This window comes from Neolamprologus brichardi, chromosome 2 (assembly GCF_056152115.1).
Source record: "Neolamprologus brichardi isolate AB-2024 chromosome 2, ASM5615211v1, whole genome shotgun sequence".
Lineage (NCBI taxonomy): Eukaryota > Metazoa > Chordata > Actinopteri > Cichliformes > Cichlidae > Neolamprologus > Neolamprologus brichardi.
Window position 1 is genome coordinate 2,688,558 of NC_142105.1, and position 17,792 is coordinate 2,706,349.

At 36.9% G+C, this 17,792-nt stretch overlaps 2 protein-coding genes across 3 annotated transcripts; one reads left to right on the plus strand and one right to left on the minus strand.

Annotated features, from left to right (window-relative positions):
* Positions 1-780: 780 nt before the first annotated feature.
* LOC148106039 (uncharacterized) lies at positions 781-2,477 on the minus strand. Of its 2 annotated transcripts, none has more exons than XM_087852205.1 (6): positions 2,435-2,477; positions 1,988-2,296; positions 1,446-1,781; positions 1,134-1,274; positions 988-1,037; positions 781-909 (listed from the first exon to the last, which is right to left on the minus strand). In XM_087852205.1, exons 1-6 carry the CDS (start codon positions 2,475-2,477, stop codon positions 781-783), a joined length of 1,008 nt encoding a protein of 335 aa, XP_087708331.1. The 2 variants fall into 2 exon arrangements, with proteins under 2 accessions (XP_087708331.1, XP_087708327.1); XM_087852201.1 differs by having other exon boundaries at positions 988-1,043.
* A 10,755-nt stretch (positions 2,478-13,232) lies between these two features.
* LOC148106040 (uncharacterized) lies at positions 13,233-16,368 on the plus strand. The gene is made up of 6 exons (XM_087852240.1): positions 13,233-13,275; positions 13,436-13,768; positions 13,879-14,217; positions 15,002-15,118; positions 15,488-15,552; positions 16,231-16,368. Exons 1-6 carry the CDS (start codon positions 13,233-13,235, stop codon positions 16,366-16,368), a joined length of 1,035 nt encoding a protein of 344 aa, XP_087708366.1.
* Positions 16,369-17,792: the final 1,424 nt, after the last annotated feature.

Below are 17,792 nucleotides of genomic sequence, written 5' to 3' on the forward strand. Positions count from 1 at the left end.
CCACACCTCTGACTTAGCTACGTCTAGCTGCTGCCTTTTTTTCCAAGGTACAGCCACAGCATCCAGCACAGATGGGTCACACGCTTGATTTTACATAGTTTTTATATTGGATACCCTTCCTGACAAAATGCTCCCATTTATCAGGGTTTAGAACAAGCAGAAAGGCACTAGCTTATGACCCATGAAGCGTTTTTGTTTTTTTTGAATTATTATACTATGAAGCCACTGGGCCTTACCTCTGGAGTAAGGAAAGTCAGCAAGTTTTTACTTATTTCAGAGTAGCCTAGACTAACTGAGTTATTGTCAAAATTTAAGTTTATTAAATTAAATTTAAGTTCATAGCTAAAAACATACACATACAAGAAAAATGCCACACTGACTCTGTTTTAAGAAATTTAATTAAATAATTAGTGACTTTCTTGTACTGTTGATATTTTGTGTTATATTGTTGTATTAAACTTTATTTACTATCAAACATTAAACTGTATATCCACTGTAACCACTTTTTACTTTCATTAAAACAATGTGAAAATAATGTATTCATGTGGATTACAGAGAAACACATCAATATACTAAATAATATTAAAGAACACAACAACACAGACTAAAACCATTCATAGATGGGATTCATACTGTTTACATCTCTAAAATAGCTTAATAATATACTTTTTAGTCTTTGCACATAAACTGGAAATACAGTGTCAAAAATATACAAATAATTACATTTCTAACAAACAACAAAAGCTAAATATATATCCACATCCATGATGCTAGTAGAGCTTAATCCAGCCCAAGAGCCTTGACATCAGTGTAGATGCTCTCTTCCTCTGCAGGTTTTGTATCCTTTGTCCCTGATTTGCTCGCTTTTTTAAAAGTTGGTGCCGAATAAACCAACAAGTCCTCATCTGTCTGAGGAAGCAGCACATATTAATATTTACACAGGTAAACATGCTGGAAGCTTATGGCTCTGTTTGTCCTTATAATTACCTGCTGACTTTCCTGGTCACCACTTGAAATTACATTTGTTTGCAGGACAACTGCATCTGTATTGTCATTTAAAAAGTAAAGCAGTAAAATTAGGTTATATTTTCCTAGTATTGATTGCTTGATGTGATGGGAGTGACTTTGCTTACCATTAGAATATACATATGAATTCTTCTTTAGCTTCTTGATTGAATAAACTAGACAGGCTATAACAATCAGGCTTACAGCCAAAGCGACACATAACAGATAGAGAAATGTATCGTCCTTCTTTGAACAGCTTCTCTTGACTGCTGACATAAAAAAAAAAAAAGAAATAATGAAAGTTCACAGTAATTAAAAGTGTTAACAAAAGTATTTTTCAATTATTTGATTACGCATTACAGAATAGATAAAAAACTAAAATGTAACAAAATGCACAAATCCTCTAATTGCCCCATTATATAAAAATACTACTCAATTACCTTCAGCATCGCCTGTTGTTTTATTTCGAGAAAAAGACTCCACACATGTGGCCACAGCACAGTAATACGTCGGAGAATCAGAAGAGCTGAAGTTTCTGAAGTAGCTGTAGAAACATGTTTTTGTGGAGAGTGCCTCTGAGTTCCTTTCATATTCATCTCCACCATTCACATGAGTATGATTAGATTGATGTGGTTCTGCGCTCAAACAGAACACGTTGTCATCTACTGGACATGTTTTATTCTGGAAGTCATGGAGGACCAAACACTGGAGAGTCACTGTGTGTTCCTGATGGACAGGATCAGGTGGAGGAGTTGTAGTGAAAGGAGGCTCAGGTCCTAAGTAATAAAAAGAATGTGCATCACTTGTTATTTTAAAAGCAAAATTCAATAAAAAGCGTTGCTTTTGTTTTTATATTAACTATTTGGTATTCGCATGGCGGTACGCCTATACATACCTCCATGCACAAATGAGCAAACAATCAATGTAAATTTACAAATTTTACAGGAATCTACAAAAATTCTTCAGGTTTTTGTCAACTTACCTTCAACTTTTAAGTAGGTTCCATTCAAAAATGTTAGATCTCGATTTGCTGTTTTCATACAGATGTAAACTCCTGTATCACTCTGCTGTGCTTTTGTAATATACAGATCAAATATTCCAGGATCTGTTACAGTTCTAATGCGCTGATCAGCACTCTGAGAGCTAAATGATCTTCCTAAGATTTTAGGAAAGTCTCCAGAAACAAGCTTGATCCAAAACAACGTTCCTACATCTCTACGGGGGCACGTCAGGTTAATATTCTCCCCAACGTAAACAGTCTTTGTCTCGAACGTCTGTTCATCTGAGCCACCTGACCAAAAACAAAAAACAAAAAGGGAAAAAATCAGTCCAGTCAGTCATCATGAATTTTGTTTGTCCTTTTAAATTTCTTAAATTTCATTACTTTAAATATAAATCTGCAGTAAACATTATCTTTCCATATACTTACAACCAATATTGAGCATCAGGAGTAAATAAAACAAAACCCTCATTTCTGGTGTTTTGACTTGATACTGCTGTAATAAAAACGTAAATGATCCATCTAAATATAATCATATGAAGTGGGAGGAAACACTTTCAGAGCAGTCTGATTGGCTTCTCGTTTCGTTGGTTTTTCACTGCATTACCGTAGTGGAAACAATATGAACCATCTTTCCAACCTAAGCGCATGAAACAACACCAAATGTAGGTTGTGCCATTTCATATTTAAGACTTGTTGTGGGTTTCTCAAAATGAAAGTTACAGAAAGAATACATGAAAGAATAATTTTGACTCTCAGCTGGAAAGAAATGTGCAAAAACATTTTTTTATAACTTTCATATTGAAATTCACATTGATATTGAAACTAAAGAGCCCAAATTATATTTCCAAGTGAAACACATGAACATTTTAAGAGATACAAATTTAAGACCCAAAGACTAAAAACTAACATTTTAAATCATTAATAAAAGTTATCGTTTGATTATTGATTACAGGTTTTGCAGATTGAAGTTGTCTGCAAAAAACATGTTTTCTAGTCTAATTAAGGTTAACAATACATATTGATTATGCCTAGCTAAACAACCAAATAAAGTTGTGATCCATTGGAATTTGATCAATATCGCACCTGATTGTTGTGGTAATTAACATTCACATGTTATTTAAGAAACCAACAGAAGAAAACAAATTACAGAAAACGGTTTAGTCTACTTGCTAGATTGTTTGAGAGGTGCATACCTGCTGCATAAAGAAATTGAAATATCACATAAATAACATGGAAAATAATTTCATGATGCAGGCTCAGTCATCCAGTTAAGGAAGTGGTAGTGAAGGACATGTTTTCAGTGGGAGAAACATTTCTCATTTAAATTTAAAATATTTGAAATACTGCATTAGTGTAATTTTTAATCATATGAAAAATGACACTTAAAAAGGGAAACTACAAATTCCTGAGAACTCCCAAAGAAAAGACAGATCTAATGAACATTTTAAACACCTATTTAAAGTTTAAAAAACTACTGAAAAGAGTTGTTGATAAGCTTGTTTTAATTTTCAGAACAAAAAAAGTTCTTTCCATTGTTGTAATGGAAAAAACATTAAGAAATATAACTTTATGTTTTCAACTATTATTGAACAGCATAACCAGAATCAGTGACACAGAATCTCATCTGCATCCTGATCATCAAAGTTCACAGTTTATTGTAATGTGTGAACTACAGAAAGAACACATTAGGTTTTCTTGTCCTTGATGACATTGCCTTCCCACATCAGGAAGGCTCCAACCCCGCCTTCCTGATGTGTGAGCCAACCAATAAGACCACACCCCCCACGATGATGACAGGATATAAGTGGTGTTACGTCTCATCTAGGGGGTTGTGACCCATGAAAAAGCATCAATTTTCCCCAAGTTTTAGGCAGTAATAGAACCAACTTATCAACAATGAATTCATGTTATATTTATTATTCAACAGATTTAAAAACACAGGCATTTAGCTTAATGTTAGAGTGAACTAAGGCCAAACTTACAAACAAGGCTGTCTACTGATATAAAAAATAAGATACTTTACAAGAAATGGCCTAGTGAGCTGTGCCAAGCTTGAAGTCAAAGTTTTCTTTGCAACAAAAATATCTATATTTTATGGTTATGTTACACGTTTTGATTCACATTGGCTGGACGTACCACATTTTCATTAATTTTCCTGTTTATTTACAGCATGTTTTAAACAAGATATAGATTCTCTGTTAGAGATATATATTATCTCCAACTGGGGTTTTCAATCGTGGCTCCTTATGTAGGGTATGGTCTTCAGGCTACACCCTACATAAGGAGCCTTTTAATAATCTGCAAGTTGTAGATTGACCACACATCTTCACACACCCCCGTTCTCTGTTAGCTATTGGGGTGGAGGGGCTGGGAGGAGGAGTTGGCCATCCGATTGGGGTCTGGGATGCAGGGCCTTCGTGCTACTATCTGGTCTCCACCCCAGGGAAAAGGGTAACAACTCCTCGGTCTAGGTCTGGGGGTGGCCGTGCCTGGACCTGGGGTCTAGAGTAAGTTTGGGGAGTGTGATTTTGTGTACAGTGTCCATTTGTGTCTGTCTCTACGTAGGGTAAGTGCCGAGTGTTTGTATATGTGTGCATGAGGGTGGGAATGAACGTGTGTGTCTGCTTGTCTGTGTCTGTATGTCTGGTCAGGTCTTGGACTCCTAGATCTCCCCTCACCACACTCCCTGTGTTGGTGGTTCTCGGTGTCTGGGGTGGGCGCTCAGGTATGTACTGGCTCACTCCTGGTGGCTGCTTGGCAGGGCCTGGCACCTGTTGCTTGGTCAGTCCACTCTGGCACAGCCGGCTGCCAGCAGAGCCTGTGGGCACATCACTGCAGTCCCCTCAGGCTTCTGCTCCATGGCTGCTGGCTGACCCATCGTCTGGGCTCTCCTCAGCTCTTCCCAACAGGGTGTCACGGTTGCCCCTCCGATGGTTGTCCTTGGGTTCTTGCACTCTGGGGTTCTGAATGTCTGGGGCTCCTCCATACCTGCTTCATGCCCTGGGGGACAAGGCCATTACTCCCCACACCCTCAGATCATTACCCGAAGAAACCTTTTGAATGCAAGCACGCTCATCCACACAGGTGTGCACACAGGTGTTCACAAACACAAACTACACCTTTCTTGGCTGCTATCTCAAAGCACATTGTGCGCTGTTGGTCTTGCATGCTGCACAAAAATGTTCAATATTTAGTATTTACTGTTATTTACCCTTAGCTAGATTATTGCAATGGTTTTGTGTTTATTATGTTGCTCTCTTTTTTGCTTGTTTTCTCTTTTTTTGTTCTTCTCTCAACAGCTGATCCAGGTGATTTTTTTGGTAAGTGCTTCGCACTGTCCCTCTTTCCCTCTGTCTTTCTTTCTCCCTTTCCTATACCCCAGTCATGTCTGGCCCGTCTGTAACAACTGAAAATAAAATAAAATAAACAAATAATAATAACAAAGGTCAATCAAAAGGACCAATACGGCAAGACTGTGATGATAAACTTGGCAAAAAAAAAAAAAAAGATTGACAACACCAATCACAGCTGGGCAGCTGCACATTTTACTTCTCTTACTATACAGGTCTTTGCGTAAAGGAAGGGAAACACCTGTTACACAAAATGACAAATATGACAGCTGTGGCAAAGCAATATTTCAAGACATTACATGAATTACATTTTGTGCATAAAACAAGCTACTACTGACTTGGCTGCTTGGGGTCAGCTAATATGAGTAATACTGAAACATATTGAATTCAACCTTTTGTTTTTAACTGAAAATAGACTGATGTTGCACTGGCTAACAACTCTGATTACAGAGACTTTAACACAAGTCGCTTGTGTGTTAAACCAAAAATAAAAATAGTAAGACACCTGAACCCACTGTAGTCTGTCTTACCTTCTCTTTAATGTGTCAGAGAAATTAAAGCAATAGGGTTAAAACTCCCACTGAAAAGCAGTCCACTAAAATAGCATTAAAATGACCCAAATTGTGTGTCAGTTTCAAGCAGAACTACTGTACACCTAGTGACAAAAAAAGTCAAAATCGCTGCAGTCTCTGTCAGAGTAGGATATTGTGCTCAGTGTTCTGGTCTGTTAGTGGTCTAATCAGGGTCAACGTTTGTGGACCACAAGCCAAAACATGTTGGTCTGACAAAGATGTTCTTAATATGGTAGCACAAAACCACAATGTCACTGGCTCAAGTTCAGCCTGGGCTAGAGATCAATGTGTTGCATGTCACAGCCCCTCTCTGAGGCCACATTTCCTGTCTGTTGTTCACTGTTCATGCCTGCAACGAGAAAAAAACTGCACAGTGCAAACAGCGCTGGAGTTTTGTCAAGCAATAAATGAGTAATTCCCTGAAACAATGCTGTGCCCAGCTGTACATGTGATATATGCACGTGTATATGCTAAAGGGTAAGGATTTGAGAAGTAAATATAACCTTTTAAAGTTAAATAGCTGTTTTTTTCTCTAGAAATGTTTTGTCGCTCTTTGCATAACCTGCCTGGTGTTTGTCTTTGTGTTTGCACACACAGTCACAGTCATGACAAACAAACAAAGCATGGAAACTTGAGCATTTCTGTGGTCGGGCTTTCAAAGACAGGTGTGAATGCGAAGGGGCTTTTCTTCCTGTGTCACTCTCTTGGTCTTGCAGCGCTGTTTTATCAATTTGATGTATAACAAAAGCAGCTCTTGTTGGAAGAGTTAAAGAGGAAAGGACACACACTTACCTGGTCAAACTATGACTGCTCTAATCACATTTTTGTCTGTTTCTTAAGGCTATTAATGAAAGATGGGAGGTGATAATGAATTGTCCCTGCCCTTTATGGCAAGGGCAGGACTTTTTAAATGTTTCGCAAATCATTACCTATAGGTTGAAACCCTTGGTACATCATCAGAATCAGAATAATTTATTAATCCCAGAGGAAATTATGTAAACGTGTGTAAAGTGTGTATAAGTGTGTACTACACGCATAGATGACAGCTTGTTCAAATGAATGATGAATGAAGTTAGTTAAACATTTAAATGCAGTTGTATGAACAGTGCACATAGATTGTATTTTATGATAAATGCATACGTTTGCTATTGCGTGTGGTTTTAAAGCACAAACAATGTTTGCGATTTAAAAGGCAAGAAAGAAAATCAAATCAAGTCAGATGTTTAAGCTAAGAGTACGCTGCTGAAGCCCTGCAGCTCTTCTCTCACTTCACATCCTGTTGAAACTCACAGTGAGGATTGTTCTGAGTGAACAGCTTCAGGTTGGTCAAAGGGCGGAGAAATGGCCCACCACAACCTTTATCAGTGCAGCTGTTGGGTGGAGCTTTGCTTTGCTTGCTCTTCTCATGAGAAATACGAAGGCTTTCTATCTTTATGCTATTAGACCAACGAGAACAACTGGATTGCTCCAACAATGTATAATACTGCGCTTTTATTTCCAGTTTTTAGAAGGTTTTGGTGGACACATACATAACATTATGACAAAATCTGTCTCTTTTCATTTGCATATGGCAAGAAACCAAAAATAAAAAGGTTATTTTCATAATACTGGTGAGGCAGGTGTTACAAAGACCCAGTCTTTATTTTCCTTATAGTCTAACAATGGACGACACAAAAAGATCAGCACCACTTTGTAAAAAGAGAGAAGCAAGTATACACATTCACTGACGAGGTAAAGTTATTGTTGGAATTTTTATGGAATTTTACTCGAATTTTCACTTTCCGTACCCGGACCATGACAGGTATACCGTAACAGAAAGAAGTGATAGCAGGATAGGGTTGCAAGTGGAGGAGTGAGCAGAGGAAAATCTCAAAATTATGCAATTTTATGTTTAAAATCTTAATAATAATAATAATAATAATAATAATTTAAAAGGTTTTTCTTTGTATGTCAAACGTCTTTTATGAATTCATAGTTGATTTCTCCTAGTAAAAGAAAAGGGTGAAGTAGATTCAGAGTAGCAGCCATCAGGCCTATCAGAGGTCTTGTTGTCAAGGCACCAATCAGCTCCTGAGTCAACCAATGTCAAGCACTCCCCAGAGACGTCTGTTCCTCTGCCTGAGCCTACCTTCTTGGTTACTGCCTCTTTTGCATGAGCTAGTCACCCCCGAAACTGGCTTCCAGTCTGCTAGTGGAGCTCTGTATCTGCTGGTCTCCTGTCTAACCTCCAGAGAGGCCCTGCATCATTCATTGCTGGCCACAAAAGGGTTTCTGCTGCCAGCTGTCCACCTTGCTTCATCGTCGGAAACCTCTTTAACCTCTTCAGGATTTAATTTATGCTAATATAAGTAAATATACTGTCCTAGGAAACATGTGTGTAGGATAAGAAATACAGAAAGTGTTGTGTTTGCAACATTTCAGAGATGCATAAGGATAAAGGAGCCAATTCAGAAGATTAGATTCAATGTTATTGTCAAAGAACAGTTACAAACGTCATATTAGCAATGATAACCGACCCAGTCTGCTTAAGCAGGAAGAAACACATGCAGCAACGTACAGAGTTGGGGAGGTGGTTGTGGTCTCCATCTACTCACTTCACAACACTGTTCTCAGTGTTACAAAACTACGTTTACTGAAAGTGATGAGAACTTTTGACTCAAGTGAGGCACATGTGCCAGTGTAACACATAAATGTTATATGAACTTGGGTGAAAAGAACAAACAAACCTAACAATAAATAAGACAGCTGGTCTTAAGTCTGCTGATGTTTAGACCTTTGACACATAAATACTCCATGCAATTCAGTCAATTAGTTTACTGTAATTTTCCTGTCAGCATGTGGTCACATCGTGTGTAGCTGCATACAGAAAAAAAACAACTTTCACATATTTTAAAGCATAGCACCAATAATCAATTATTTTGTTTTGTTAGCTAAGACAAGTAGATGTTATACGTGGAAACTTAAGCACTGCTGTGGTTGGGCTTTCAAACAAGGTCATGAATGCAAAGGGGCTTTCCTTCCAGCTACTTGGGTAGCTGCTTTGTCTATTTTAGGAAGCTGCCATAACAGTACACTATGTATGACTCATATTCATATCAAAACAGGAGCTGTCAGATGTGATGAGATGAAGGGACACGTGCACACACTCAGATCTGCTTGGTCATTCTGTGATCTAACTGTGGTAGGGTGTTTTTCATTGGCAGTTATAAAGACGTGAGGAGAGGCGCTCATCAGTCACTGGTCCCAGAGCAGACTTTTCAAATGATTTGATAAATTAAAAACAAAAAAGGAAGTTTGACATCCTTACAAATGTACCAGTGCCCATCACGTAACACAGTGATGGACGTTCAGCCTGTCTAAATTAACAAATACTGAAACAGTTATATTACATGAATAAAATTTGTATTAAAATCTATATATTAGTTTATTGCAGATACAGCAGGTGCTGGTTTTGATTTTGTTTAATCATTAGAAAGACAGACACAGTTTTTCAGGCAAGATAACAAGTTTAAACTAACATAACATAAAACCAGCCCTGCTTAAGTGCTTTGTAGCTCTTCTCTCACGTTATGTCTCATAGTGGCTCATAGAGAGATCTGTGCTGGGTGAACAGCTTCAGTGATTGGCCACTGCAGAAATGGCCGACCACAAGTGTCGTTTTTGTCAGTGAAGCTGTTGAATGTTACTTTGCTTTTTGTTGTCTTGACTTGTGGGAAAACACTCACTGAAGCCATAGCTGGAAAATATTGTCACAAAGAAATTCAGACTTAAAACAAATTAGTCTTTAACATTAATTATACCCATATGGAAAAGAAATAGTAAAAACATATATGATTTACTCATGAAAATGGCCACTTTCTCATTACTTTCATATATTTTCTTAGTAAGTATCCAATACATACAAGTTTCATTATATAATTTTTCAAGGGATCTTATATGTGTTTTCACTCTTGTATGCTTTTCATACAAGTTTCATACAAGACAGATACAAACTTTATAAGATTTATATATATCTTTTCCATATGGGTAGTTAAAAGCTGAAAATGTGCCATGCTCTTGAATTTCCTGACAAATTAGCAAGGGGACGTTGTGTCTCTGCATGAATTTCTTTTTAGCGGTTACCTTAAGATTTGACATTTCAGAAAATAATGAGGATGTGAGAAAAAAGTTCTGGTATGTACATATGAAGCTCAGTGACTAATAACACTTTTATATGTGCTTTTTTAAATATGAGAAAGAGCAGAAGAGTATTAGATCCAGCATTTTTTTCTAATAGTTAGCAGAATTAATTGCAAAATTAAGAAATTAAAGAAATTACTTTGTTTAAAAGTCAGGCAAAATTACTCTATGGTTGATCTATGATTTAAGTAAATACTCACTTATTATATTCCAAGAAAACCATAAAGCATTATTTACGCTGTGGTTACCTCTGTAACTGGTAAATAACTACCGTTTAGGTGTGTTTAAAAACACCAAACTGCTGGCAGCAATAACACTCCATTCATAGAATTTTAATGAAACTTAAACAATCAAAACGCTAATGTTACAGTAGTTTGATCCATCTGTTGGGGTCATACTCAAAATAAAGTAATGAATTGTATATTAATTGTTACTTTTATTAAAAGTAATGCAGTACTTTATTTAATATCTAACATAATATCTAAGAATGCTATTCATTACACATTACTTTTGTGTTACACCATAACATGTATATCAGGGGTTCCCAACCCCCGGCTACAGATGTGTCGTTTGGTACCGGGCCGCGACAGTTGAGGCTCGGGTGTGAAATTTATGGTTTTCAGGCTTTTTATCGTTAACTGGGTTTACCTGGGTTTACCTGGGTCTTTTCATGTGCTGTAGTTGTGTGTCTTATTTTGAAAGGAATGTTTACGTGTTACCATGGTGACCAGAGAGCATTAAGAAACAGAGAGGAAATGCTTCTCCTGAAATGTGCCAACTCTCAATGTTGTTGGCGCAACATTTTAAAAAGGTTTTGCAGAGTGAATCTGTGTTTATTATAATATTTACAAAATACCACAGTTTTTGTCTTGGTTGTATCATTTTTTTTTTTTTGTTGTATTTATCCATGACACCTTAAAGGCCAGTCCATGAAAATACTGTTTGTTATGGTGGACCACTAGAGGGCTCCACTCACACCCAGTGTTGAGGAAGTGTGTTCCTGTGTTTATGTGCAGTTGATGTTGGAGACGAATAAAGAAGGAGTGAGAACTGAGAGCTCTGTGTCATCGATGCTTACCTCCACACTGTCATTAATTCAATTCAATTCACTTCAATTTTATTTATATAGCGCCAAATCACAACAAAAGTTGCCTCAAGGCGCTTCATAGATACAGAGAAAAACCCAACAATCATATGACCCCCTATTATTATCATTAAACCGGATCGGTGCCGCAAAAAGGACCGCTGATGTATATGACACAGTCCCACCCATTAACAGCACCAATAGGGCGAGGAATACCTCATAGGGACATAGATAGAATGTTTATTTTAGTGTTTATGTAGGAACAAGAAACTAAGAACACAAAGCAAAGTTGAAAACCAGTCCAAAAAGAAGAAAAAGAAGTGATCACCATAGTTACTCTATAATAGAAACATACAGGAGAAAGCGTTACTGCTCACCACTGTTTCCTTTACCTGCTAGAGCGAATGACTGAGAAATCAGTGACGTTTTGTTTAGAGAAGCAAGCATACTGTGAAAAAGTGGTTGCTCCTCACTTATTCACATAGGGCCAAGTAGGTTTCGATTTTTCCCCACTTTAATAATAAACGCCTTCATTTAGAAACTGCATTTTGTGTTTAATATCGTTGAATATTTCAATTTGTTTTACAGATCTGAAACATATACGTTTGACAAACATACAAAAAATTGGAAATCCGGAAGGGTGACAAGCACTTTTTTCACCCTACTGCATAGGTGTCGAACTCTGGCCAAATTTGGCCCGCAGCCTAATTACATTTGGCCCGCGAAGCCATACAAAATTACTATTAGAGCTGGCCTGCCAGTATTATACAGTGCATGTACTGCTAATACTACAATTCCCAGAATGCTCTGTTGGTGTTTTGGCGCGTCAGTCATGACAGGACCCATTAGCACCCTCTCCTCTGTTGACCATAGTCATAGCAACCATGCAAATACTGCCATGCTACCTATCCCAAAATGGAAAAAAGAAAGGCAGAAAACAGGAGCTTTCTGGACAGGTGGGAGAACATGATGAAAATTTGATAAATGATAAAATTATAAAATTTAATTCAGAAGGCTGCAAATACATTTTTTTATTTAAGAAATCAATTCCACTGATGTGTTATTTAATTGGAATTTTGATTTTGCATGTGTGCAATATTAAGTTATATATACGTTTATATAAGTTATATATATTGTTCAGTATTAAGCTTTGCTTCTTCCATATTCAGTTTTTCAGCAAAACTTGTTTGAGTCCATAAGAAAAGATTCATTCTTATATTTGGAGGAAGATTTTTTTTCAATGAATATTAATGTTAGCCCGCAACTTTGATCCAGTTTTGAATTTTGGCCCACTGTGTATTTGAGTTTGACACCCCTGCCCTACTGTATCTCAGTTTGTGGTGTCTAATAAAATTGTTTGATCACTGGTGGATATCTGGCCTAACTGAGCAAATATAGTCAGAAAGCTTCCTGTTTAGGGCTTAACACAGGTACAACAGGGTTGTGTCTACCTTAAGAAGTGAAACTAAAGTAAGAAAACTCACCGTGAACTAATTCTAATTATCGTTTTTGTTATGTATTTTTAAGTGATCATAAACAGTTTACACCTACATCAACTGCAAGTATATTCATGATTTTTATAGAAAAATCGTGAAATTAAAGAAGTGAAAATGATTTTGTGAAACTTTTGCATCTTTGTATCCTTATATTTGTGCTGGTAGACACAACATAAACCATCATTTAAATACTAATACAAAGTGGCAAAGTAGTATCTTCTGATGTTAAAGATTTACAGAGCTTGTGACTAACAATAATCAACTAATAATAACAGAAACAATAACTTCAGTCATAAGTGGCCTTAATAAAGACTGAGAACTGATAACACACTGCTACCAGAAGGTACTAAGAAAGACATACTTTTATAAGACGTCTTTTATCAAATGAAAATTGATCAAAGGTTTGCTGAATGGGGGAGGGGTAATTTCCTACATTTCAGCCAATCACTGATTTCTGCTTTGGAAACCTTTATAACCTTGTGACTAAACCTTCCATATGGGCAAGAAGAGATCAGTAGCGTGAGACTAGAGTGCTGCACCACGATGATTGTGAGAATAACAGCTTTGATTCTTCTTTGCGCAGCAGGTAAGTGCAAAATATGATGGGAAACATCTGCTTGCACTGCACTGTTCGTGAAACCCATCGTGCATCTCAGTGATGGCTATGTAACAACCTTTCTAATGTAACAGCATTGATTTTGTCCATTTGTGTTGTAACTCTGTTGTTATTTGTCTTTCTTCTTCAGCTGAGATTCAAACTTCAGATGTTCCTCAGTTGATCTCTTTGACTGTTGCTGACCTTGGTGACAATGTTACTTTTGGCTGTGAGGTCTCTGAGAAGGAGTTCAAATCCTTACACTGGTATAAACAGTCTCTGGGACACTTGCCCCAAAGTGTTGCTTCTGTTATTCTGGACAAAATAACTTTATATGGTGCATTTAAAGATTCACGTTTCACATTGAACAAAGATATATTTACTATCAGAAATGTCAGCAAAGAGGATGAAGCAACATATTTCTGTCAAACGTGGACCACATATTCACAGATGTTCAGCAGTGGCACATTCTTGGCTGTGAAAGGTAAAATGTTTCCCTTTTTGTACCAATGTCTGAACAGTTCAGTGATACTGACGCAAATCAGTTTAATCAATTACAAAAAGTTTATATTACAAATCTGCCTTAATTCACAGATCATCAGAAATCTGTCTACGTGAAACAAAATCCAGAGAAAGAGTCTGTTCTTCTGGGAGGCTCTGTGACACTCGGATGTTCAGTTCTCTCCAAGAACAAAGAAAAAGCACTCCAATGTCCAGATGACCACAGAGCGTACTGGTTCAGAGCTGGATCTGAAGGTTTTGCTCCAAACATCATTTACCCTCTCGTGAACAACAGTGATGAAGCTCTTAAGAGACGATGTGTCTACAGCCTGACCAAAACCATACAGAACTCCTCCGATGTCGGGACTTACTACTGTGCTGTTGTGACATGTGGGGAGATCCTGCTTGGTGAAGGAACGAAGGTGGAGACACGTATGTATCTGTCTTTAAATCTTAAATTATCTTGCGTTAAAGTATAAAACACTTACTAAGAGATGGTACAAAAAACATCAGACTAAGTACTGTAGTGCAATGTTATTAATTCCATGCAGCACAATGCTTGGGATAGTCTCTAAATATCACACTTTATTCAAGTTACATAGTACAGACAAATGTAATGCGCCACTGCTCGTTTCATCTAGCCTTCCAGACCTCTAATCAGAGTTATCTAAGATTAATAGTTTAATCTTAATAGTTATCATTTCACTTTAATCGCCACAGGTACATAAAACAAAAAAACAAAGCACACTCCATGCAGTCTGCCTTCACAAACATTTGTGAAACACCAGATTGTTCTTACAAACTTGTTGAATTCAAGCATGGTACTGTAACAGGACGCACAGTGACAGCAGTTTGTGAAATTTCTTTCCTCCTACATGCTCCAGTATAAATGTTTTTTATTGCAGTGGAAGGAACAAAGCCTCAAAGTGGCAAACCACATGAAGTTACAGTGTGGGGTTGTTGAGTGTTGAGAAGCATAGTGCATAGTGCATAAAAGTCACCAATGCTTTGCAGACTCAATAGATGTTCCAAACTTCCGCAAGCATTAGCAGCAGCACAAATACTGTGCTATGAATACAAATATTCATCGTAAGCTGTCTCTAGCTCTAAAAAACAGAATACTGTTCATTATAAGAACATTTCTGCAACAACTGATAAATTCCATGATCACATATTAAATTAAACAGTCTCTCTCTCTCTCTTTTAACTAATGTAGGACCAGGATTAGGCCCTGTTGTCCTTATTCTTGGAGTTCTGCTCGGTTGTTGCATTTCTGTGATTGTGCTTCTTCTTTTGTACCCCAGAGGGACAAATGTTTGTCAGCATTGCAAAGGTGGGTTTATCATAACTGTGTGTGTGCGTGTGTGTAAAGATAGATTTTTAAACTAAAATTATGTTTAAGATTCAAATATTTGTTTCACTTTATCATACCAGGACAACAACAAGAACACAGGATTACAATAAAAATAAATCACTGCATTTATATAACCTTGTTACACAATTCTTGTGTGATTAAACACTCAGTGGAACACTTATAGTCATCTTCTTCCCTGTAGTAGTAGATGTGTGTTTGAAAAGCAAAAGTTGTCATATCACAACATTGTATTGCAAAAATAAATACTAAAGATCCATCACTTAAAACTTCTGTTTTAATGTTACCACAGTATTATTCCAATCATTTCCCCAAATCTTATTTCTTTAGGGGAAATACGTGGAACCAATCATGCTGGATGTGACGTGTCAAATGTGGGCCAATCAAATGATTTGGTAAATATGCTTTTACTATATATTCTGCAGCATGGCTTTAGAAAAGAGATTAGCAATTTCATACCCACAACATATAATAAAGATATCACAATGTCTTGTTAAATTTGTTACAATACAAAGTGTTGGAATAAAGTTAATTGGTGCACATACAGTTAGTTTTACAAATGAAATTGTAGAATTATTAATAGAACAAACCAAACTCGTACCATTAGAGATGGAGGCTTTAGAACTGAACATCTTAACTGTGTTGACTGTATTTGTAATCTAGTGAAGACCTGAAAATCACCAGCCTCCAATATTGATTTTCTGACTTGTCCCTTTACATTGAGAAACATTATTTGGAAATTATTCCACAATTTGTAGACCTATTTCTTTTGCAGATTGGTGAAACTGCCCATCTTTACTTCTGAGATTTTAATCAAAGCTGAAAATATGCACTTACTTTGATGGAAGTAAAATTACTGAAAAATTTCATTGCGCAAAAACCTATCGACTCAACCACATAGAAATGCTGATTAAAAATTCTAAGATATATTGCAAAATATTAGAATTATCTTACAAGTTTTTTTTTTAAAAAAAAATAGTAGATATATTGCACATATGTAATTTCTGACTATTCCAATAATCTTACTTGAGTTGAAGTTGATGACATAAATTCTAAAATACCTGTAATTTCAGATGATGACTGATGCTACAGTCCATTACTCCTCAGTGAGAGTAAACAGAGGGAACAGGAAGAGGAGAGAGTCAACACAAGACTGTGTGTATGCTGCTGTTAGACAAGATTCCCACACTCAGTGGCAACCATCAGCATAAGCCAAGAAGGGCAGGAGTTGTAGTCCTTTAATAGACGCTGTGGCCTTTCTAATATGTGTTAAAATAAACAGTTCCAATAAAAGTGGGGTTTTTTTCTAAAAAACAAACAAACATGTTGTTCAGCTGATTCTTTGGAAACACAACCTCTGGTTACTTTTATTGACTGCAACATAAGCTATGGTAGTATTTTTGGGCCCAACAAAACATGTTGTATAATTCACATTTGGTATACCCAAATAATTGTGTAAAAATATCAAACTAAATAAATTCCATTCCAAATCCACATTAAAGTGTTCATTGGATTTCTATGATTCTGAAATTATCTTTTTTCTGATCAAAATCATTGTTTTTTATCTTTAAATGAGTTAACTTCTTTGATATGGGGTTCCCTTCGTTAAATACATCAAAACATTTGCATTAGCCTGTTATTTGTAAAGCGCTTTGAGTGCTCAGATGAGTAGAAAAGCGCTATATAAGAAACAGTCCATTTACCATTACCATTTAATTTTGAATACAGTAGTTTTTCCCCAGACCTTTGGTCAGTATCACCATATGAATCAGTCTTTTACTCAGAAGTGAAACAAATGCATTTGAGAAAGAATAAGTTCAATATTCACTTTTACAACAACAATAATCAGTTTGATTGACTTTTAATTTCATGAAGAATTATGTTGAAGAAACGGGAAATATGAAGAAGCAGAAGAAAGACTGACCTGCTGAAGGCCCTCATGAGGTAAAAATCCAACCTTGCCATTATTTTGTAATGGTGGTATTTCAGTAATGTTCATTTCCAATCTGATTATTATGATTTTGTATTTATTTTTTTATTTTTAGAGGATTTCTCTCCTCCTTCGTTCTTTCTTGAATGTTGTAGTTCAGAGCTGGTCTTGACATGTGTGCATGTGTGCACAGCTTCACTATTTGCATTTTTTGTATATTCTAAATGAAGCTTGTGCGTAAGTTCAATAAGGGAAATCTATAGTCACACATATGTCTCGGGCAGACAAATGTATCTAGAATTGACATCACTTTTATAGCTCATTGCTGACATCACTGGTCTTGTCCAATCATCTTTCTGCCCGCCTTCTTCAGGTCAGTCAGTCTCCACTCCACATAGTTAAATCTCACTGCTCCTCTGTCATTCTCCCTTGCAGATGGCTTTATGCAACCCATCTCCTTCCTTTCTCTGCCTCTCCCATATTGCTTAGGCTCAATCCAAGCCCCTAGGTTCATCTCCACCACCAGCACTAAACTCCTGAAGCTCCTGTCCTAATTCCTATCACTGCTTCTGTAGGTGCACAAATCAATAAGAGGACTTCTGGGGCTCCCCTCTGCCGTGATTGTCCCTGTGCTGGTCCTCCTGAGGCTCTTGTGCTCTGAGGGGCCTCTGGATGCCTGTGGCCCAGGTCTCCTCCATGCCTGTT

What these genes read in the sequence shown, in the direction of transcription:
- LOC148106039 (XM_087852201.1), bottom strand. Translation starts at nt 2,477, where the DNA reads ATGAGGGTTTTGTTTTATTTACTCCTGATGCTCAATATTGGTT. An exon ending in AACCTACTTAAAAGTTGAAG is followed by an intron (nt 1,782 to 1,987) that starts GTAAGTTGACAA and finishes TTTATTACTTAG; the next exon opens with GACCTGAGCCTCCTTTCACT. An exon ending in AACAACAGGCGATGCTGAAG is followed by an intron (nt 1,275 to 1,445) that starts GTAATTGAGTAG and finishes TTTTTATGTCAG; the next exon opens with CAGTCAAGAGAAGCTGTTCA.
- LOC148106040 (XM_087852240.1), top strand. Translation starts at nt 13,233, where the DNA reads ATGATTGTGAGAATAACAGCTTTGATTCTTCTTTGCGCAGCAG. An exon ending in CACATTCTTGGCTGTGAAAG is followed by an intron (nt 13,769 to 13,878) that starts GTAAAATGTTTC and finishes CTTAATTCACAG; the next exon opens with ATCATCAGAAATCTGTCTAC. An exon ending in TGTTTGTCAGCATTGCAAAG is followed by an intron (nt 15,119 to 15,487) that starts GTGGGTTTATCA and finishes TTATTTCTTTAG; the next exon opens with GGGAAATACGTGGAACCAAT.